General features: G+C 41.0%; 1 protein-coding gene across 6 annotated transcripts in view; it reads left to right on the top strand.

Moving 5' to 3' along the window:
• TANC1 (tetratricopeptide repeat, ankyrin repeat and coiled-coil containing 1) overlaps positions 1 to 23,735 on the top strand; it is a 58,333-nt gene that overhangs the window by 10,318 nt on the left and 24,280 nt on the right. For 2 of the 6 annotated variants that reach the window (XM_039698646.1, XM_039698645.1), the window contains exons 2-6: positions 4,687 to 4,761; positions 16,067 to 16,270; positions 20,152 to 20,253; positions 20,753 to 20,874; positions 21,838 to 22,027. In XM_039698646.1, the coding sequence (XP_039554580.1) occupies positions 4,701 to 4,761; positions 16,067 to 16,270; positions 20,152 to 20,253; positions 20,753 to 20,874; positions 21,838 to 22,027 (679 nt within the window). In that variant the 5' untranslated portion in view covers positions 4,687 to 4,700. Of the gene's footprint in view, positions 1 to 3,604; positions 3,624 to 4,686; positions 4,762 to 8,600; positions 8,625 to 16,066; positions 16,271 to 19,947; positions 20,040 to 20,151; positions 20,254 to 20,752; positions 20,875 to 21,837; positions 22,028 to 23,735 lie in introns of those variants that run through there. The other 4 variants (XM_039698649.1, XM_039698647.1, XM_039698650.1 and 1 more) reach the window with 4 other exon arrangements.

Here is a 23,735-nt window from a genome sequence, read left to right as displayed (position 1 = left end):
CAGCAGTTTGGTAAAAGAGTAACGTAGCAGAAAACTGGGTGATTACAGGGCATAATAGTTACATCTCTGGCATCTGAGAAATGAGGTCTAGATCCAGACTGGTGGGAAAAAAGCTACTGCAGAAGCACATTCTAACAGCTAACATGGTAATGAGGTTTTTCTCACACTTCCTCATCTTTCACCTCTTACTGTATTTTAATAGTGCTTCAGGGCATAATTCCACTTCAGAAGTGAACAACAAACTGGAAAGCTTGCTGTTGTTTTGCAGTTTCATTTTTTAAACTGCTGCATAGCTTTCACTGGGTCAGACGAGAGGGAGAAAATGTGGAATATCTCACCAGGAAATTTAATAATGGTTACATGATTGAGTGAAGAGCAAATGATGCAAATGTACTACGGCTTGTCGGTTTTGTATCTGTATTGTATCTGTTTTGTACTTAGATTGATCTTCGTGAGAAACACCTACAGTATGGTAAAGGCCATAATTGTTTAGGGTATTGTATAAAAATATTTCAGTAGTAACTATTTAACTTTAGTGGGTCTGGCTAAATATAGTGTGTTGGAAACATTACGTATGCCACTTTTTACTTGTCTGGAGTGACAAAGGGTCAGGGACAGATCTCTCCAGTGTATGCTTTATCATTTTCGTTCATGCATTTGAATCATCATAACACAAATACATCTCACTGGAAATTGTATCTTAAAAGTAAAAACACTATTCTCTTCAAATGTCTGTTCATTCATGAATTAGTAGTCACATGTCTGGGGGTATGCTCTCTGTTTATTACAAAATGCTAGATATTGATGGCCCAAAATGTAGTAATTTTGAAGGATTTTTTTACTTACTGTCTTGATTTATTGCATCAGTAATACCTTGCTCCTTTAAGTATTGTTTTTTGCTGTATATTCCTCTTGTTTGAAATCTGCAGTTCAGCTAAAGGACTTTGAATTTGCCAGAAAAGGGAAATGTTGGAACTTTTCTGTGTGACACATAGAATGACGCTCTGAATGTGTTTGTAGGCAGTGAAAGCAGTTCTGACTAAATGGAGTTTTCTTTCGAAGCTTAGGATTTTGGGATTCAAATATTTGAATCTTTGGATTCAAAAATGCAAAATACACTTTAGAAAGTACAGATTATTTGAAGTGTGTGTTTAATAAATCCCACACCGAAAGGTGGCAAATACTTCAGTACTTCTGTGCAGACAGTAGACTAAGATATTTTACCTTGTATTTCTTTGCAAATAAATGCTCACTGGTTTTCAGGGTCGAAATGGGGAAGCTTGAACACAGCTGTGGGTAGGAGTAAATGTAGGAGTCCATGGGCATTGGCTCAGGTGCTTACCTGCCATGTGGGATTAGTTTATTTGACCTCTGCAGTAGTGATGAACTCCTGTGGGTAGATCTTTGAAAATGCAAGGAAGTTGCCGAGTTTTAAGGACTGAGTTGCAAGCTGAGTGAAAATGTGGGGAGATTTTTCCATCTCTGCTTTTCAGAGGGGATTCCTCAACTAATGAAGTACTTAACTTACAAAGGTTGAGACATGAACTGTTGCATGTGCCTGTGCTCCTGGCTGTTTCCATGACCTAAGATTTGTGTTTTATAAAGCTGATGATGTTTTGGAGTTGTTCATAAAGAAGCTGATCATTATAAATTCTTGAATCAAGGGACTTTCTGCCCTTTCCCTTCATGCTCTGAGCAGGAAGCATGTATGGAATGTCTTCTGCAAGAAAACGGTTGAACTGGTGGGAGGGAGGACAGCATCCCTTTGAAAATACTCTTGGTGTGAGCTGGGAGTCCACCTTTGTCAGCAGCTGAGAGTGTTTTCAATTCAACAAGCAGAAGAGTTCTGTTGGGACATTGTTATTAGCACTCTGGGATAACAACTCCCCATCTAATACCCATTTTAAAATGGGAATGATAGTTTTTAAATCTTTAAAAAAACCCAACAAACACCAAACAAGTGGTTTAATGTCAGAATTTAAAAATTGGAATTAAGAAAACTTGAACTGGAGTTGTTTACCAAAGTGAAGCAATTGCAGTAGCTGAAAGGGTTCCTGAAGTCTGAGTCAGGGAGTTTTTCTACTTCAGCTTAGCTGTGAGAAGAAAGTGCAGTGTGCTTAGAAAGACGATGTGCAGTGTTACTGTAAAATATCCTATGAATACAGTTATCTTTAAAACAAAACAACATCTAGTATCTTGTGCCTGGTTCAAGGGATGAGAAATTATAAATGCACGCTATCACTGTTCACTTCGGTTGGTGTTACTGAGTCGTGAGCTATGGGTATGAAGAAATATGTTACCTGAAGCTGAAATCCTTTTGGATCTATGTCAGTAAGCATCACAGTAGGTGCAAATAACTTTGGTGTATCTTTTGGGTTTGTTTATTTGTTTTTTTAAGTAACACTGTCTGAAGTATTTCTAAGCTGTAGTAGTTGGTTCATTCGCTCAGCATTCAGCTGCACACTCTGGAATGTGAATGATGCTGTACTGGACCCAAGGTGGTGGTTTTAGCAGTACTTCAGAAGACAGTTTATTTTTTATACCTTTCGCTTGCAAACAAAGAGCATTGCTATTGCTTTGCTGTTGTAGCCCTTAGGGTTAGCTCTCTCTATGTGCATAACTCACACAGCAAAAGGTGAGTTGCTTTGGAAGTACTTATCTTTATTTCTGCATTTCATTTTATAGGGGAAAAGGAAGGAAGTAGACTTTATTTCCAGGTAGCAGGCACTTTTCATATCCGCACTGAATGTGGTCTGAATAAGCAACCATCTTGCATGCCAGTTGTGTTCTGTATTAGAATAGATCCACGAAGAACTCTTTGCACAGTAGGGAAAGTGGCCTCAATTCCAAAAAGAGAAAATCTAGGAAGGAATTGTCCTTGGTTCCTTTTATTTGGTCTCTCATTAACCCTTATTTATATTCTAAGAATAGGAATGACATATACTGTAGAGTTTCAGTTCTATATGAAGCCTGTCTGTCCTGATTAATAGAAAATTCACATTTGTATTTGGAAAGTAAGAAAGTTAAATATAATATGTGACTTTTCAGGTCTTCCTTTTTTTCCTTCCCTCTGCCACTCTATTCTAGCTATGTACGTAAAATACCTTTGTTATATTCAGAAATTCATTAACACCTTCAGGTCCTACCATTGCATTATGTTGGCTTTCTAACATTGTGGATGGTTTTTATGTGCTAATTTTGATACATTTATTTTGCCTTTTTTAAAAAAAAAACAATTTATTTTGCTCCATATCCAATAAGTAATCATAAATTACTTCCTTTTAGTGCATTTCATTTTTCAGTTAGATGATCCAGTTTTGGGGGTGTGTTTGTGAGCTTTTTCAGTTTTCTTGATGCTAACTTGGAGAGGGCTGATGAGTTTCCATCCTTCGGGAAGCAGCTGGAAGTGTTGCAGGAGCCGTTGGCCCCGGCAGGACGGCGCTGTGGGTGCTGCGTGTGCTCTGCCCTGTGCCCGTGGGTGGCCCCAGGCAGTGCCACCCCTCAGCACAGTTTCTGCCTGCATGGGGACCAGCCCGTGGTGTGCCCGGCTGCCACCTGTGCGAAGCCGTGGGAGAGCTGCACGTGGAGTAGGATCCAGGCCCTGGATCCTTCCAGTCTGCTGGGTACTGGTACTTGCACATCCTTCAGCTTATTCACAGGAGCTGAACAGTTCTGGTGTACTGACTTCTCTTTCTCTGCTTTATTTCATCAAATGAACAGAACTTTCTATGGATCTAACGGATCTTTTAACTATCTATGAATCTAATCTATGGATTCCTCAATCAATTAGACTTTTGCTTTTCCTGTTGATTTCATGTGGCGTTCGTGGCAGTCTGTTACATAAGACAGCATAGTCAGGTTACTTCCCCCTGCTTCTTGTTGCATATTCCATACTGCAAGTTTTCTTAAATGAGATACCTTTTGAATTTTTCAATAGAGAAAACAAATTAAATAACAATTCTCAGATGCTCCCAGAAAGCTTTTTGAGAAAGACATGGTCTTCATAATTCCTTCCATTCTGTTTTCCTTGCTCTGTAACTGAAGCTACTCCTATGAAAGAATTGTCTTTCAGGTTTATCAGGCCAAATATGTTTTTCTTTTACTTCTCTGAAATCTGCAGCTGTTGCTCTCTTGAGGTTGCCTGTTAAGTGTGCCGTGTGGCAGGCAGAAAGCGTTGGGGGATGGAGGAGTTTGTTCCTCAGTTCCCCTGTGTGCTGTGTGTGGCACAGGTCGGGGATGGTACCATGTCCTGCTGTTATCCCTGCTGTACAGTCTTGCAATTGGCATTCCCAGCTGGCACCGGGCTGCTCCCATTGTCGCCAGTCAGGCAGCTGAACTCCAGTCAGAAGTTAGAGCTTCATTTTAGTTTATTTTGCTGGAGTGTCTTACAGCAACTTACACAGGTTTAACCGTTGCTGTAACTGCAGTTGGATGTGGAATGTGGAAAATACTGCATTACTTTTCTGTACCAGAAAACAGCAAACTCTTAGTTGCTTAGTTCAAGTATTGAAACATTTCTTGTGCATCAGTACTTTGCTTAACCAAGTGACGCTGTAAGAAATAAATGTGATTACCAAAAGGTTTCTCGTAATTATCTCACTGTTTTATTTGTATTGATCCTGTTTTTTTTTCGACTTGTGTGAATGGACATTGCATTTATTTTTGTTTCTCTCTGTTATTCTCTAGGAGCAACATTTAAAATGTTAAAGGCCGTTCTAAAAAAGAGCCGAGAGGGTGGCAAAGGGACCAAGAAAGACCCAGGTATGAATATTATTGCCATGTTTTATACTCCAGGCGAGTTGAGCACTGCAAACCCAGGACTGTCCATGCTGTGGTGCAGCAGTGCCTGTCCTGGGGGCAGCTCCCTGTCCACCTCCCCAGCTGCTGCCTGGGGAGCAGGAGCTGCGGGGCTGGACCTGCCTGGAAGGCGGCTCCAGTGCCCTTCCTGCTGCATCTCCAGCAGGCAGCACGGGGGAGAGCAGTTGGTTGTGGCTGATGCCCTAGAACAAGGTATGTGTGTGCTGTGCTGCCAGCTCCTACACCGGCTGGGGCCAGGCCTGCCAACCACAGAAATGCACTTTAAACTGCTTATTCGTTACATTACAAAAAAACACAACACTGGTTATGTATTATGGGTAATAGAATTTTTATTATGTATGTATGTTGAAAAAAAAATCATTGAATTAGTGTAAAGTTATTAAGCTGGTTATCAGGTTTCTATTACGTTCTAGTTTCTGCTTTAACTACAGAGATTTTTTGAAGGTAAAAGTAATCATTGTCATCAAATCTTACTTAAAATAAAACTTATTTTAATGCTAACCATAAATTTAGTAGGCCACTACTTACCTGCATTACCTTCCAGGAAGAAGGGTAACTAAGAGCTCTCCTTGCCATTTTCAAGGGCAAAGAAGGCCCAGCAATGCTTGTTGAGGAGGAGCAGTAGCTGTAGATGTGCAGGTGTTGGTGGCTGCTATGAACCTGCCTGCTCTGTGCCAGGCGTGCTGCTCAAGTCTTTGCTGCAGTGGCTGGAAAGCTCATGGACCTGAGTGAAAGTGACCTGTTTTTTACTTTTTTAACTTCAGACTATTAATGTAGACTAACATTTCTGATTTTCTGATGAGTTTAATCCTAAATTATCCATTAGAGTAAATTTATGCTCTTTGGCAATGTGAACTTCTTCCTCCCAGAGCAAAATACAAATAAATCTTAATACTTCTTAAATGTATAAAGAACAGAGCGTAATAAAGCTGCTAAATCCTTGTTTATTGGTACCTTTAAACCAACGCAATCCTGCTTTCTTGAAAAGCAAGTTACATACATGTCTTGCATTGCAGCTTTTAAAACTATGCAGTTACTCTGAGTCCTACAAGGGGAGGGCATTCTCACTGTTCTTTTGCAAAAACTGGTTCTGAGTTCATCTGGCAGGTAATGTGTTGTTCTTCAGGAAATTTCTGTGGTCTTGTGAAGTTTTGACTCTGCCACAGTTCCTTTCTAAATGACTGGGTGATGGGAGCTATGCTGATTAGAAAAAACATTGACACTAGATCAGAGATGCACAGAAATGATCACAGAGCAACACGAAAGGCGTCCTGTTAATTTTGTGTGTGCTGCTGACTTGCAAGTCACCAGCTGGGGTTGTTTAAACAGAGTAGGCTAAAGATTCCTGTGGTGAGGCTTTCACTGGTACATTTTTTGTTAAAATACTAGGTGGAAGTTGGTTTTGGCTCGAAAGGAAAATCGGGCTGTTCAGAATGGAGCTCTGACCAGGCTTTGATTAAAATCTGAAGCTTGGAAAAACCCTTTTCCTGTAGGTCAGACAGCATGGCTTTTTATTTTAGGATCTCATGACATCTGTCTATATTAATGTGTGCAAAAGAAGACTTTTCTCTGTTTTTGCAAATACAATGCTGCTGTATTTCTGAGCATCAAGGGAAGAGTTAGAGTGTGGGAAGTTCTTTGGTTTAATTTTTGGTTTGGTGGGTTTGTTTATTTGTTTGGAGTTTTTTGTTATTGTTTTTTAAGCAGAGCTGTAGAGTTTCTTGTATTAATTAGATGTTATGGAAACCAAGTATTGGGAAAAATTGGTGAATAGTGCCTGACGGGTGAGAGCTAGAGCAAGGAGGAGTTCAGGAGCAGCTTTTTAAAAGGAAGTAAATAATTGATACATTGGATTTCAGAGTGTTTGAGGTTTTTGTATTTGAAGATGATGTAAAAAGTTTGAAGAGAGATGTGTCCATTTTATTCTGTGTTACACCAGGACTTCCTATAAAGTTATGTCCAGTGTATTAGCTTTCCCTTTTGTTGCAAAGGACATTCCAATTCTTCCAGCTGTAAGACATTTCTCCTGCACTTTTAGAAAAGATGTGAAGCAAGGTAAAGAACATTGGTCTTTGTAGAGTTTATTTTTTTGCTTGCTCATCTCCCTGGTCTTTGAACTGAAAACAGGGAGAAACTGAAGGGTTTCTTTGATTGTAGTGTTTTCCCACTTCATGGCCCTTTGGATATGGAATAGCGACAACAGCTTAAGATTTCCTGCTCTCTGAAGAGAGTAGAAATGCACCCCAGAGATGGGAGCTGACTAGAGATTAGACTGTTAACGTGGCTATGGCCATTCTGCAAACTGCTGTTGGAGAGAAGAATGCAGTAGTAAATTTAAATGCTTCTCTCAGCTCTGTGGGCACATGGGCTTGATTTTTTGCTTATGAGGTTTTGAGAAATTTTTCAGGTTTTTCAGAGCTTCTGAATGTGGGAGGAAGGAGATAGTGCACCTCAGTAGGGCCACCCTGAACACAACTGGGAAGACTGCGTGGTCTTTTTTCAGTATATTCATGGTTTAGGAGTGATGCTGAGGAGCTAGAAGGTAGCAAAATCTCCATGGGTCCTAGTGAGCAGCCCAGCTGGCGTAGGAGGGACACCAGGGTGAGGAGTTGCAGCTGCGCCTTGACCACATATGACCATTTGAGTCAAATTGGAAGGGGTTTAGGCTAAACTGCAACAGCTTATTCTTAAACTGAAGTAACCCTGATTGTCCCAGGGGTTGCATGGAAGGAACGCCTGGAAGTCTGTGTAATTGAGATCTGAGTGGGATGATTCCTGTTTTACTGAATAGAACTTCCTGTTTGTGTGTTAACTCTATTTTATGGGTTTTACAGCTGCTAGGCTTGTGGAACTTCTGTGAGTAGGAATGGTGGTATTTTTTTTCTGGATTGAAGGCAGGCACAGCTGTAATATTAAAATGTGTAAAAGGGTTACAGGACAAAAAGAAACAACCCTAACTGTTTTAACAGTAGCTTGTGTGGATTTTAATATTAGAATTTCTCATTTGCCCTGACATAAGGGCTTAAGAGCTGAAGCTGTGCGTAACATTTTTGAAATCTAGCTGCTGGTAATGTTGATTGCAGGTTTTAATAGATTCTTAAATTCAGCGTTGTCTTGAGAAAGAGGGCTGCGAGAACTAGTATTGATACTTTGAGACAGAGACTGAAGTGCTCTGCTGAAGAGTGGTGGAGTGTCTTTGTGGAAATAACTTCTGCCTTGATCAGATGGAAGGCTGTCATGTGGGAATGTCACTTTTGGAAAAATGATGCCTCAACCAGCACCAAAAGCAGTAGTTATAGATACATAGCTGGGCTCAGACCCTGCAGTTGCTTCAGTAGAAATTCTTCTACAGCAGTTTTGTAATAAACCCATTTTAACATGGGTTTATTCAGGTGTGGCTGGGAGGTGTTGATAGGTAGGTAGGTGGCTGTTGCAGAATTAGACAAAATCTAAATGAAGCAAAATTAGTGTGTTTAAACATGCACATATGTAATTACCAATTTGTGCAAACATACATGAACACAGGTGAAAAGAGCTGTGTTTGCAGCAAGTTACGTGTAGGGCAGCTTTTGCAAGCAAAACTTAGGGATGTTATTTCTAAATGTGGATTTGAAGACAAGGTGGTTGGCATCCTACTTCGGTAAACAGGTGTGCCAAATTAACAAAATTTCAAACACACTAAATTTTTTATGCAGACATGCAACTTCTTCTGCATACAGATTATTTCTGGTTTTCTGCAGCATGAAGAAACCTGTCTTTACAGCCCTTCAGACATAGTTATTTCCATACAACAGAGATAACTATCTGTAAGTTGATTTTTTTTCTTGTCCTTCTTTGCATTAGGGATGTACATACTTGGTAAAGGACAGAACCTGAGGGGGAAAAACTCACAGTCTGCACCTGTAACCTTAGAGAAAAGTGTTTGGGCAACGTTGGAAACTAAGCAGGAAGGGAGTAAACAGAAACAAAGTAAAAAGTGGTACTATGTCCTCTTTGTTAGCTTATGGTCATCGAATACGTGTTATCTCTTTAAACTCTTCCAGAGTTTCCAAGTCTCTAGAGGTTGCAGGGGAGGTGTCTGCGGTGGGACATGGCAGAGCTGTCTCGCCTTGTGCCCTCTGCTGAGGGTGCGTGTTCTCCTTCCTTGCTCTTTTGCTTTGCTTTATTAATGGATGTTATTTTCTTCATTTAAGGTAATCCCAGCTCTTTGTGTGTTCCTGCCCTGTGTTTCTTTCTACCTACCATGGAATTGTGTGTTTCTGCTCTCTCTCCTGTGTTCTCATAGTTGAGGTTTTAGTTGTTGACCAGTTTATTTCCTTGAGGTTTTTAACTTGACCTCTGTAACCACAAGAAGATCTTCTGCCTCTGGCCTCAGCTGAAAGCAGCTGGCTGTTCTTATTTTAATGTAGCATAGAAATATTGTGTGTTAGTGACACAGTTCAAGCAATCAGAGCCAGGGGACTGTTGTTCAAGTTCTACTAGGTTATCTGCAAGTCCTGTCTGTGCCTATGAAGAGGTGATAGTATAAAGAATATACATAATAAGCTTCAGAATATAAACAAAAAGTACTTCTTAATTACGATTGGTTTAGAAATTCTACAGAGCTGCTCATTCTTAAATGCTAAAAAATGCTTCAGAGAAAAAATTTGTATTAGTATTTCCTGTTGGGTTTCTGTACTTCCAGCTGCTTTCCAGTATATAATTACATTTGTTTTCTTTAACTGCCCCAAAGTCAGAAACTTGCCTGCATTTGAGAATCTGCTTTTTTTATTTTTTTTTACTTACTAAGCTAAAGCTCATTCAGTATAAAATACATGTAATGTATTTTAATTTTAAAAGAAAATAAAATCCAGTATATTAAGTTTCTACAGAACATACTCAGTTATTTCAGATGGCTTTGTAGTAGCGTGACCATTGTCGTTCTGTTGACCCAATATCAGGCTTGAAGGAACACAAATAATGGCAGTATTGTGCTTAGTTTGCAGCGTTCTTCCTGCACTAAATCCCATCAGAAGTTGAACATCAAATGTAGTACATGGTATGCCTGGAAACTATTGATGTCAGTAGAATTTCAGTGTGGTAAGTAGTTGGGACTTGCAGGTTTTCCAGCTTCAGGGCTTGTTAGATATTAATAGTAGTGGTCAAATAACAAGGGACAGATTATTATGTCAACAAAAAGATGATGTTTATAATGCAGCAATGTAGTGTTTTAAAGGCAGAAAATCTGGAGAAACAAGATGGGTGGTTTTGGTTTCTGAAATAAAAGTTATTGAAGTACTTACAGATTTGTATACGTCAGACTTTCAGTGATTGCCTTCATATTTAGATTTTTTTTATTATTTGGTCTGCAGAAAGGCTCCATATTAATAAATCTTTCTTGTGTCTTTTTTGATTCAGATCTGGTAGATCAGACCTGAATTTTTTCAATACTTTTTGAGACTTAGTTTTCATTTGTGTTAGTTTCCTTCTTATGTTCAGGTATTTTCATGTAAGTATCTTTGGCTTAAATATGGGTGTACAGACTTCTGAATATTTGTATAGAATGGAGACTTTATTTCCACATTATGTTCCATTGCAGATTGGCATATTGTTAGTTACTTTTGTTTGTCTGCCTTGCCATTTAGGAATATTGTATACTCAACGAGTTGGATGAACTCTGTGTATTCAGAATTTCCTCTCTTTTATTCACATCATCAGATACAATTAAGAAATTGAGATTATATTTAGTATTCTTTTCCATAAGTAAAATGGCTTTCAAAGGCATGAGCTGTGATCGCTTGTATGAGGTTCCACAATCCCTGTTTTACTTTCTCCTTTTCCTTTCAGCCATGGCCCCTGTTACAAGCCTGACGTGCAGCACTGGGGCAGCACCTGGAATGATAAACAGAAATGAGCTGAAATTCACTGTCACTGGGTTCTGAGGTTTTTTGTTTGTTGGGGTTTTTTTGTTTGGTTGGTTTTTTACTTATTGCTTTTATTGCTAGTGGCAGCTAAATTGCTACTCTGAAAAGTGAAGCTGCTGTTCAGAAAAGCCAATTTTTTCTTAAGACCCAGACCCACTATTTAATCTTTATTTTAAAACTGAGTGTTTTAAAAATTACTTGCCTGTAGCAGTAAAGGTGTGATTCTCAGCTCACTGTGGTCAGCTAAAGGCAGCTTTTAACACCCCTGTCTTGCATTACATCTCACTCAGCATTTTTGCCTAATACACTCTGAGCCCAGCTGACAGCATCAAGGTACCATTCTGGAAAACTGAAAGGCCATTAAATAAAATAAGTTTGCCTTTTAAAATCTAAATATGTAAATTCAGTTGGCTTTTTCTGTCCAAATGCTCTGTGATATGAGGCTTTGAATTTTAAGAGCAAAGGGCATTTGTGCTGCATAAAGTACACATTCACTGTCTGGAACATTGAACTTGGAATGGAGTAGTTTTGAGTTTCAGTTTGACTTTTTGTTGTTACTCTAAAAATACCTTGCAACAGAAGAAGCATTGTTTCATGCTGAAAATATGGAGCTGTTTTTCATTATCTTGTGTTGCTTTGCCCACTTTCAGCTGCTCTTGTCAGTTTTTTAAGAGCTTAAGCTTTTTTGCTGAGCACTCAGTATTTAATGTGGTGAATGTCTTTTCAGAAGCTAATTCCAGTGATGTATCCCTTGTACATATAAACACCACCCCTCAAAAAAAAATCCTGCCCTTGAAACACATATGCAAATTACTTCAGTGGTCTGAATAACCTCTATTTTTCACTGGGTTTTTTTCTTTTCTTTTTTTTTTTTAAGAGTTACAGGAGAGCATTAATATTTTATGTACTGATAAAGTAATCCAGAAATAAATGCCAGAAAGTGAGCAAATAATGCCAAGTACAAGCAGAGTTGGCAAAGGTTGGCCATTTAAACCATTTATTCTAATTTTGCTTGGGTTGTTTCTCACTCATTGCACTTCACTGCTTCCTTTACTCAGGCCATAATGTGTTTTCTTCCCATTCCATGCTAGTTTCTCTCTTTTTCTGGTCTTCCCAGAGTCTCGAGAGCAAAGGAATTAAATGCTGGTCTCCCCTCATGCGTGTGTTTTCCATGCCAGCAGCCTGTGTCCTGTCCCAGAAGGCTGGCTCTGGGTGGCTCCACTTGGCAGGAGTGGTTCTGCAGCTCCTGGCCAGTGTTTGCACTGTGTGACTGGACTGCCTTGTCCTGACTGGACAGACTGGGACACTGGACTCCCCAAGCCTCCTGGATTGGCCTCTCCTGAAGCTGGGCTGGCTGTGTCTACTTCTATTGACAGAATATCAAACCCACTGGGTTTTGTAATCCTTAAACAGTTTCTTACTGCTTAGACGTAGAGATGTCTTGTTCTGGAAGGGACTTTCCAGTTTGGATGGCTTTCCTTGTTCTTACAACTGTTTTCTTTTTCCCACATGTAGTTTCCTTCTGAACTTGTCTGTAAGGTCGCATCTTTTCTTAATATTTGTTGGGCTGAAACACATCCTGTGAAGCAGAGTGGACTTTGTTAAGACTGTCAGTGGTGATGTGTAATCACATCAGTGTTGGATGTGGTGGTGTCCTTCACTCCATGGGGTTCACAGGGAGCCTTGGTCAGCTTTTGTTTCTTTTTAAACCTCTGAAGCCAAACTACAGAATTTAGGATTTCTTCCATTGTAGCACGATTTTGTATCAGATATTTTTGTTAAGTGGGTTGAGAGTCTTGTTTCACTTTATTAGAAAGGTTAAGGGAGAGAAAGACAAAACAGGCTATCCCAGAAGGGCCTGTTGAGGGAATCCATGGAACATCGTTTTCTTTGTGGCTGCTCAATACTCAGGATCAAAGAGGCTGCGTGTTCATTGTTTCAGCTCTCACTGTTGTAAAGGTAGTGGTCCTATTCCTTCATGTTAAAAAGTGATCTGAATTCCCACATCTGCATCAAACTCAGTTTACACATAGTAACATAACATAGGTGGCATTCTTCTGGTTTCTAAGCACCTTATATTGAATGAAGAATTAGATACATTTTATAATGTTTAATACTAATATAGACAGATGTGAAGGTTTCCATTTTAGTCATCCTCCCTATTAAATAGGATTAGTTTGATCTTCAAGTTCTCTTTTAGAACATTAAGCTCTACAAAATCAGTACTATAATCAGCTATCCTTGTATCTGTTTGTATCTAAAGGGAAAAAAAAAGTAGTTTGTAATCAGATTATGCCTTTCAGTTGCATCCTTAGGTGCAGCTAAACTAGGATTTGGTTTTCATTTTCCAAGCTTTTTGTGCGTGGTTTTTAAAACTTTTTGTTTCTGTGGTTACATTGACCATTGAGCAAGAACTCTGATGTTGATTGATGCTTATGGAATGTTTTTGTCCAGAGGCTGCTTGGCAGTGGAAAATGTACAGCTCAGAGGTTTTAAAAAAATGGAAGTGGGGTTTCACAGGACCTTCCCTTATGGGTTTGTTTTACACTGACAAACTTCTGAGAAGTCATCTTCCTTCCACTTCAGAACTGATGCAGCCTGCTTTATACTCTGGTAGATGCCAGGCAGTGTCATGTAATTTTAAAATATTGTTCTGGTAGCTAAAATATTTTAAATTACTAACCTTTAAGTTAGTAGCAAGTAATTTTGTGGTTTTGTGCTTGTGTGGCATCTGCTAATATCTGGGCATTGTAACAGATTGTATTTTGACAGGTTTTTCTCATGCATTTTTCTAGTACTGTTTCCCTAATGTTAAATTGCTGTGTGGGAGCATAATCTATAACCGTGTGGATCCCACAAGCTCGGTAATTTTGGGTTTGTCTTGTCATGTGTAGAGCCAGGTATGTTACGGGAATTTTCCTGTTATTTGGATGAAATGTGTCAGTCCAGTTTACACAAAATAGAAAGTGCAGGATTAGAATAAATAAAATGTAGGGGATAGATGTAGAGGCTTAGGAAAGGATGATGTAAGCATGGAAAAAGCTTGGCACCTGTGGTTATCCCCCATGTAATTGAGCTGGAGGCAGCCGCAGAGGAGGTTCCTCGTGCGGGTCTGGGTGCTGCAGTGCCGGGCCATCATCTGTGGGTCCGTCAGAGGTGCCACGGGCTCGGCTCTGCCCTCGCTAAGGCAGGGACACCGCAGTGTCCCCAGGGGAGCCCTGGCAGCCTGCCCCGGGCACGGAGAGCCCTGTCCCAGTCCCTGCTGAGCGAGGGGAGCCTCAGGCCGGCCCTGTCCCTGTCCCTGCTGAGCGAAGGGAGCCTCAGGCCGGCCCTGTCCCTGCTGAGCGAAGGGAGCCTCGGGCCGGCCCTGTCCCTGTCCCTGCTGAGCGAAGGGAGCCTCGGGCCGGCCCTGTCCCTGCTGAGCGAGGGGAGCCTCGGGCTGGCCCTGTCCCTGTCCCTGCTGAGCGAAGGGAGCCTCGGCCCTGTCCCTGTCCCTGCTGAGCGAAGGGAGCCTCGGCCCGGTCCCTGTCCCTGCTGAGCGAAGGGAGCCTCGGGCCGGCCCTGTCCCTGTCCCTGCTGAGCGAGGGGAGCCTCGGGCCGTCCCTGTCCCTGCTGAGCGAAGGGAGCCCCGGCCTGTGCAGCGAGGGACAGGGGCTGTGCCCGGCTTCCACTGGAGCTGCTCTTGGGCTGTCAAGGAGTTCTGGGGGAGAGCTGGTCTGTGCCCATGGCTGGGGCAGCATTCCAGGGGCTGTGGTGTGCATGCTCTGCTGGTTCCCTGCTATTCCTGGTGTGCATGGTTTCTGCGCTCACAGATGTGGTGTTAGTCTGTTACCTTGAGTTTAGCAGCTTTTTAGAAAAGGCCTGGAGGGGCAGGGTGCTGTTCCTCCTTTCTTGGAATGATATTTGTCTAGTAGGTGTCTGTTATTCCATTGTATCATAACCGTTTTACATTTAACACAGGTGTTTTCCTGCTTCAGCAGAACAAAGCACTGTTCAAATACACTGACCATCACTGAGGATACAACACCCTTAGGCTGAAGCCTTGGGTTTTCTCAGGGTGTGGGTTTTGCTTCAAAGAGCTGCTCTGTCTGAACACCATGGTGATGTGAGTGGTAATGTGCAAAGGCTTATTGTAAAATTAGGAAATGAAGTGATTGAAAAGGGGAATTTCTGTGGTCCACATTTTACATTTTTGTTTTCTAAGTCATACTGCTCTCAGAATCTGAGTCACGGAAGCCTGCTCTCCACAGCATCAGGAAAAAGAAAAACCACAGTAGAATTGGAACACAAAATTCCTAAGATGCAGTAGTGTCTCCATATATTGACTGTAAAACATCTCTCCTGTTACTGTCATGATCAAATACTCCTAACTTACTGATTAGAGCTATTTAGCTCCATTCAGCTCTCTTCCATGTTGTAAGGTTTCATATACAATGGAGATGAGTAAATTAATTCAAAATTCAAAAGTCTACTAAGAAGACAATGAAATACACAGATTATGCCATCATAAAAGTGAAAATAGAAATGAAGGAATTGCAGGTGGATGTATCAACCCTTTTGCACCCCCCCCACCCCTCAGCAGTCCATCTGGAATACTTACAAATTCCAGACTGCAACCTGGATATGTATCTAATAAAAAGCTGTTAACAGGAATTCTAGTATTTTCTAGTTACATTTAGCTGCATTACCATTCTACTGTGTTTTTCAACACCATTTAAAGCAAACTCACATCTTCTGTATTGAAAAATAAATAATAATATCGCCAGTGTTAAATCTGTGTTTAAATTGGCTGTTGTAGAAGTTTACTTTTCAAAAGAACAGAGAAAGAAAATCCTTAGCCTCTTTACTGGCACCGAAAGTGGGAAAACAAATTTTAGACTGCCCATCTGTGAGTGTACATATTAGTAATCCACCTTTTCAGTACATGTAAGGGGTAACCCAACCCTCCTTTAACTAGTTCAGTAAACAGTATTTCTGGTGGTCCTGGCTTTCATGCTAATGCAGTGATGCTAAAACACCTTTTTAGTTTGAAAAATACTTTTATCTTCATAGAAAACTTGATGTTAACCCTAAGGATGGAATCTGAAAAGTGCTGACTCTGTTGAAAGTGAGATTTTTCTTCCCCCCTTTTCTCTTTATTACATTAAGTTAGAATGTTGCTTACTTGTGTATTTACATTTTCCCAGTGGTTATCTGGATTCTGCAGTGGAGGTGGCACAGTAGGGCGAGTCATGCTCAATTGTTGCTGGCAAGTGTTTTCTTGTGTTGAATACTTACATTTCAATGCAACTCTCGGCTGTTTATTTTGGCACATCACCAGATAGATGACAACATTTTATTTTTAGCAGGTGACTGCTGCCCAGAGAATGCCTCGCAGGTTACAGCAACATCTGGCCACAATGCAGATTTCCCCAGTGGCGAGCAGCCAGGCTGCCAGGACACTTACAGAGCGAACTTGGCCAAAGGAGTCTCAATGTCACTGCCGTCCTCGCCTCTGCTGCCGCGGCAGTCCTATCTGATGCAGGCAAGAGCAAACAAGAAGTCTCCAGGTAAGATGAAACAGTGAGCAACTGAAATCTTCATAACATGTTAACTCAGTTATTGATAAATGCTGCATAAAATAACGTGGTAAAATCGTGTTAAACTTTTGCAACGAGAGCAAGACTAGTGCATGTTTCCAGGTTAAAAAAGTAATTGGTTATTAAATTGAGTGTATTATTTAGTGTATTATTTCAGCAAAAAATTCATCTACTTGGTGCTGCAGATACTTATATATTGAAGTGTCTGAATATGATTAAACTTGGTTATTTATGGTTAGTTTAATCAGGTGGAGGACTGCTGCAAAAAGCTTTGTTTGTGCGTGTGTTAGTGACTGTAAGAATGAGTATTGTTTGTGGTTTTTACAGTTCAATTATTTTACTTGTATTTCCATACACAAATGTATTAATAGATAAATTGCTGTGGAAGTGACAAGGAAGTTGTTAGTTTTCAGTGGTTGTGTCCTCAGTGGTGCCTGCCCATTGGTGTGGGAGCCAGACTAAATATGGAGCTCCATGGGGCTCCTTTTATCAGCATTCTGTGCATGGAAATCATTCCAGCACACCGGCATCACTTGGGTTCACTTGGGTCAGGGTGGGAGAGACAAGTGAAACTCTCCATGTTCCTGTTGCCTGTGGAGACACTCAACAGGTTTGAATGTATAAGGTCTGGAAACAGATTGTCAAAAGCTGGGTTTTGTCAGCGCAGAAAATGCTGAACAGTTGATGAGTTGTGACTGTGAAAAGCCATATTCATGATGACTGCAGAGTCATTCCACTGTGACCCACAGCCAAGGGGAAAGATTTCCTGTGATTCTACAGTGCTGGGAATGCGTTGGCATTTATGCATCATTATTTTGTACAAAGACCTAACCAGGCGATAGGAGGCCGGCAGAAACATTGTGCTATTCCTTTGACTTTCACCAAACTCTTTCTAATGGAAGATGATTCAATATAAATTAGCTGTCTAGTATCTGGGGCAGGGTTAGTAACAAGATTATACTAATGTCCTGATTTCAAAGCTCTCTATTTCAGTAGCATGACAGCAAGTTACAGATCTTTCAGGATACGGTGAGTGAAAGAAGAAAGGACTTCGCACAGGAGGCTGAAGTAGTGTTCTGAAGTGGGGCTGTAGCGATGAAGTTGTCTGACAGTGGTAGAACAAAATTCTAGTTTCAGTCCTCTCAGTTGAGCTTCTTCTACTACAAATCTAGGATAAGCATTGTTTGGATTGGTTATCTTAGAGGTGTGCAGCTAAACCAGTATTTATTGTCTGGAAGGGGTAGTAGTTGATTGTAGTCTGATTTAGGAGGCTCAACTGAAAGAATGAAAATACTGATTTATGAGGAATGTTCCAAAAAAATGGATTGTGGAATTGAAGATATGAATGAAAGATGATACTGCTGCACTTGAAAAAAATGGTTGCTGCTTTCCTTACATTAATGGTAGAATAATACTTTAACAGAGAAAGGTTTCCTTGGAAATCAGTGAATTTCCATCAGTGAATGCCAGAGGTGACTCCTAGGAGAGTCTTGCATAAATGTACAACAGAACTTCAATAAGTTTTGAAGTTAAACTTCAATTAAAACTTGTAATTAAGAAGCAAATTAATCCTCATACCTGATTCTTGAGACTAGACTAGGTCAGAGAACTGGTTTCATCTCAGGCTGCAGATCTGTGCCCTACCCTTGGAAGCCCTGGGGACTGTTCCTCCTGCAAGCACTAAGCTGTCCCAGCTCCAAAGTCCTGCATCAGACAATCTCTGGGGTCAGTACACCTACAGATCCACTTAGTCCTGACGAGAGGGAAAGGATAGAGCTGCACAAGTTACAATGATCTTCTGAGACATCAGCTCTTCTGCAGTCAAAAAGGCCTTAAAAATTACTAGCAAAGCAATAGATGACTTAAAAAAAAAACTATTGGAATGGAATTGTATAAATTTGTAGATTGTTCCCCTTGGGAGGAGACTATTGTAACACTGGTGATACCAGCTTTGAAAATCTGCACTAGATTTAGGACAGAGCTAGAACAGGCTTCAGGAATGACTGCCAGTGTGGGATGGCACTGAAGAGAAGTCATGGTACTAGACTGGAGTGGTTTTTGTCCACCTAGAAGAAATGCAGCTGTAAAAAGGAGACAGTGCAGTCACTGTGTCTGGCTGTGTTGTGTTCACCTGCTGATGTTGCAGAGTGTGAGAGAAAGGCTGGAGTTAGTTCCTGGAAGAAAAATCCATCTAGAACTCCTAAAGAGCAAGTGGCCGCTTTGGCCCAGGACACGATAAGGCACTCAGCAGCAGTCACGAGAGCATAGCAGGGAGTGTGTTTTCCCTTACTGAGATTGCTCTGCAATTTGCTGCTGATAAAGCCGTGTCCCAGATGAACATTCCATCAGACCTGATTCAGCCATCCTACAGTTCTGTAAAAGAACTGCTGTTCTGCAGCACTTCACATTTAAATGAGTCCTTTTCATCCAAGGGTTAATTCATGTGTCCTGTTCTAGATTAGTGCATGAAAACAAATTTACCATGAATTCTCCTACTTGTTGCAATGTTGTATATTGGATTTGCAAGTACTGTAAGTCACTTCCACAGCAGTTTGTGAGGCACAAAATTGAGTAAGGTTTTCCTCCATATCTTAAAACATGAGTGTTAAAAATACATCCTGAAGATCTTTCTGTGTTGATCTAATTTTACAACTGCTAAATGGGTTTTTTGGCTCTTTTAGAGTGAGTGCTTTTTGTTGTCCAAATTTGATATGTCTGATTATACTTCTGCTTACAAGTGACAGGTGTGGACTATTGTCTCCTTAAAGAATGTTTCAAAGGAATGCATTTTTAGCTGCTTTCACCAGGGCTAATGCCCCTTATTTTTGACAGTAGCGTTGGAAGAGCCCCCTCTGGTGTTGGTGCCGAGCTGTTCGTGTAAAAGGTGAAATTGACTCAAGAATCTCTACTAAAGATATAGATAAGTGTTCATATAGGACTGACACTTCCTCACCAGTATTTTGTAGCTAAGAAATTAGGTTGTCATCATGTTCCCATATTGCACTTCTAGGTGGGAATCTGAAAGAGCAGATGGGTCCAGCCAGATTGTTCTGGGCAAATGATGTGTGTTACCCTGTGATGGGGTGGCCAGGCCTTCACAGCTCTGTGGCAGTGTGACCCTGGGAGCCTGAGGCCACAGAGGAGAGATGCAGCTTTTCTTTAAAAGCAGTTATGAGTCTTAAAGTGCTCAGAAAAAAGAGCAAGAAATCGATGTAGTTTTTGAGACTTAATGTAGCATCTGAGGCTGCTGCCAAAAGGAAAGGTGGGGTGCTCAATGTGGCTGAAGTGCCACAACCTAAATATAGGGTGGGGTTTTAATAAACAAAGTGTGAGAGAGCTTTGGTGTGCCCTTAAACTCTGAACCAAGGAGAAGGATGCTTTTTGAAGACGTGAACTGAGGAAGGGGAAAGTCCCTTTATGAAGGGCAATGTGGGACAGTTGGCATCAGACCCACAGTCCCTCTGCAGTGCTCCCTGAAGGGGTTTTGCTCTGTTAGTGTGGGAAGTGCAGAGCAGGAGGAGGCATGGTTGAGAGCAGAGATGTAGTCCTGAGTTACACATCAGTACTGAAAAGAGTAGGGAGACCAGCTACTGGGGTTACATGGAGTATGCAGCTTACACAACCCATACAATGGGTTTGTTTTCTAGCAGCCTTGGAGTTCTGAAAGGCCTGGAGCATGTGTTTCTCATGAGAGTGGAAGTGCAGCAGCTCGCTGATCTTCGTGATAACAGCTGTGTGTGTAAGAAGTAATTTCTCTGCTTTTTTTACATGGTAGAGAATAGACACAGGACACAGGAGCCTTGTGGTCCATGTGGAAACTGCTCAGTATGCTCCCTTTGTTGCCGTTGCAGGTCCGGTCAGGAAGCCCAAGTATGTGGAGAGCCCCAGGGTGCCAGGTGAGGCAGCCCTGGCCCTGCAGAGGAGGCCGGAGCCGGGAGAGCCCAGCGCCAGTGGTGAGCACCCGCCCGCGAGTGTCTGTCTGTCCACGCGCTGTCTGTCCTCCTCTGCGCCAGAAGAGCTGGCACTTTGAGAACTGGTGTCACATCTTGTGCATAGCAAGCAAAACAAAAATGTATGGTACTGGTTATGTGTTAACTGTGAGATTACAAAACATCTATGTTATTAACCTCTACTCTTCACATTTTTATGTGACAGAAATAGAATTTCAGCTTGCCACAAAGCTTTGATAGCATTGAGGTTAATAATGCTCTTAGGAGAATCGTTGTGTTATGTCACTAATCAGTCCAGTGATGAACTCATTGCACTTAAACATTTCTGGTTTGACTGGCAGGTAGGTTTTTCCTCCCCTAGATTTATGCAGTTATGCAGAGGATCCAAGACCCACCAGCAATTAAAAGTCTTATGGACAATTTGGTTGTACTTTTTCTACCTCTTTTAGCAGTTCTCAAATAAAAGACTCTAACCTTCAACTTTTTTCCTCCCAATCCAAAGCAAAGCCTGACAAAGACTCAAGCTGTTCTCCTGCAGCACAAGAATTGATGACAAGATTGGGGTTTTTACTGGGAGAAGGGATCCCAGCTTCTGCTCACATGGAAGAGAAAAGTGAAGTTATGGTAGGAAAATGGAATATAATCTTTTAATGTTCATCCTGTTTTAGAGAGGACTAATCTTATTTTGTGTATCTGCTAGTTGCAGTTACTTGATATCTACCGAAATACCATCCATTATAGAAATGTAGTAATGGAATTGGACTTTCATTTTACCAAGTGTTTGTTTTCACAAATTCATGATCAATTCACACTTTCAAAACACACAAACTGAATAGATTTCTCATCATTTCTGGAGGTTAAATCTAATCTACTATGAATGTGAATAGCTTCTAGAATTCTCTCTGCTTTTAGTATTTAGGAGGAAATTTTTGCCTTCTCTTTTCAATGATTTTCAAGAATGGAGAAGGGCAGCATTTTGTTAAAATGGGAGCATGCTTGGGGAGAGGGGTGTGTTTATTTCTTCTTGAGAAATTCATTTCAATCAGACAGTCCTTCTCTATCATTTGGGGTAGAGGGATTGGAGAGAAGTAGGCAGCTACTATCCACATGAAACTCACCTGCTAACTAAAACTTCACAGTAACTGCCAACCTCTGCTCCTCCCCCTTGCTCTCTCCACTTTTAGTCCCAGCCCTCCTAAATCTTAGCACATCAGTTTGGGTTTTCACCCAAATTTTCAGTGAAAAATTAATAAGACTACAGTTCCAGGTTTTTTCAACTCAAAGAATAAATACAAGAGGTGGAGGGGAGGGGTATCCAGTAAAGTGTTAAATAGAGAAGACATCTGCCTCACTACAGCTTTTTCACTGAACTGTGAAATTACCTTTTTAATTCAGTGGTCACTTTTAAAGAGTAATATGAAGGATTAAGATTCCCAGTCTAGACAAAGCTTTCACTTCTTGAAGTTTTTACTTGAAAAATGGGCTCTTCGCTTTGCTCTTGCTCTACCTCAGCTCGAGGTCTCTAGTTTTCAGCCCAGCAGGGTCCTGCCTGCTGTGCAGTGAGTGTTTCTTGCTCTTCCCCGGCAGTGTGCGGTCGCCAGCCAAGGAGTGAGTCCCTGTTCCACCCTGACCAGCAGCACGACGTCGCCCAGCACCGACAGCCCCTGCTCCACCCTCAACAGCTGTGCTGGCAAAGCAGCAGCCAGCAAGGGCAGTCCCTGCGGCACCATCAGCACCCCCAGCTCCACCCTGGAGAGCAAGGACAGTGGGATCATAGGTGAGCATTTTCATTAGCACATGGTAGAAATTACTTTCCTCTTAATTCTGCAAATATGAGCAGCTGCTTTATGTCACCATGTTTGGTTTTACACTGTCTATGGATCCCATTTTGAAAGATTGAAATCCTGTTCTTGGCTACAACAGCTGCACTTATGTATGTGCATTTCTCTTCTTTTGTTTTCCTGGTGCAGTTCTAATTTCTCCACTTTTTCATTTGAAATAATTGGTTTCCTCTGTTTTTTCTCCATTTCTTGTTTTCTTATGCCTTTTTTCTTTCCCATTCCAGAGGTCTTAACAGTGCTTTTCATAATGGTGAAGCACAGCAGGGCTTGAAGTTGATTTAATTTCCAGCTGAGGAAACAATAATTTATGTGATTTCTTATGAGAATAGCCCAAATTAAACGGTTTTAAAAGTGCAGCCTTTTGAGTAATTGGCATGAAAATGAAGCTAATATGGGACATAGTGGAAGAGATGAAATGGTATGATCTTCTGTTGGAAAGATTGCTGAATTGAGGGTATATGTGCATCTTGTGTCGGGAGTCCATGAGCATTGGAGGCAGCCATCTTCACAGCCCAACTGTTACCAGCTCCTTGTACCAACCAGCTTAGTAAAAATAATTTTTACTGATCAGTTACCCTAAGAGATATTGTTTATCATGGGTCAAAAGAGTCCTGTATAAAACTTAAGTGTTGCAGTTGAAGAAAATTATTTTGTGTGCTCATTCCATGTCAGATTGATACTTGATCAACTTCGTATAAGATCTAGTTTTGAGATAGCATGAACATCTTGATGTAAAGGAAAGGATATATCAGAATTGTTGCTTTTGGAAAAAGAGCACAAATGTAGATACTGATATGAGCATACTAGCCATGCTTGACAAGCTTGAAATAGTCCAAGAGTATGTCCATGCTGTAAATAAGGTCAGGATGATTGTTTAAAATAGTGTACTGGCATGACAACATCATTACTATATGACCTTGTAAGTACCAGTGTTTTAAAGAAAATATTTTTAGAACAGTGATAAAGTTTTACTTATTGAACTACTGAAAAGGAAGAATGAGTGTATGAGTGCAAGAGCAGGGGGAACTTCCTGGTGGCTCCTTCAGTCAAGTACATGTGGTTCATGGCTGCGGGACCATGTGGAAATCATCCGCCGCTCCTCTGCAGAGCTGCCGTTCATGCATCAAATTCCAGGGGAATTTGAACAGCCCTGGTCTCCTGGCTACCCATGGCAGCACCCCTTACATCTATAAAGGCATGAAACCAAGAATAGAAAGAAGAGGCTCCTTTCTGATAAGTGACCTGTGTTTTTGGTTTTTATATACAAGTATGTCTGTGCATTCAAATTTGATATTAGTACATGTGCATTTTAAATTACATTTAGCAGGTATATGTTTTCTAATGTGTTTGACAGAGTTCATCCAGCAATGAAAATATCTTGCTCCTTCGTGCTGCTTAGGTGGGCCTCCTTTACATTTCTACTCCTGCAATGTTTTCCAGACCAGCAGACTGATGGGAAATTGGTCTTTTCTCCCTTTTCTTCTTTTTTGCTTACAGTTCAGGTTTCCTTTAGTTTTCTAGTGTTTTACTGCTGAATTGTGGCTGAATTCTTCTTTGCTTCTGTTGAGCTTGACGTAATAGCAGTAAAGGCAAGTTTTAAACTTCAGCAAGGAGCTAAGCAGGAGAAAAGATTGGGCTGCTGGC

The sequence above is a fragment of the Passer montanus genome, unplaced genomic scaffold, assembly GCF_014805655.1.
Source record: "Passer montanus isolate IOZ18808 unplaced genomic scaffold, ASM1480565v1 scaffold128, whole genome shotgun sequence".
NCBI classification, from domain to species: domain Eukaryota; kingdom Metazoa; phylum Chordata; class Aves; order Passeriformes; family Passeridae; genus Passer; species Passer montanus.
This window is presented reverse-complemented; position numbering and strand designations above follow the sequence as displayed.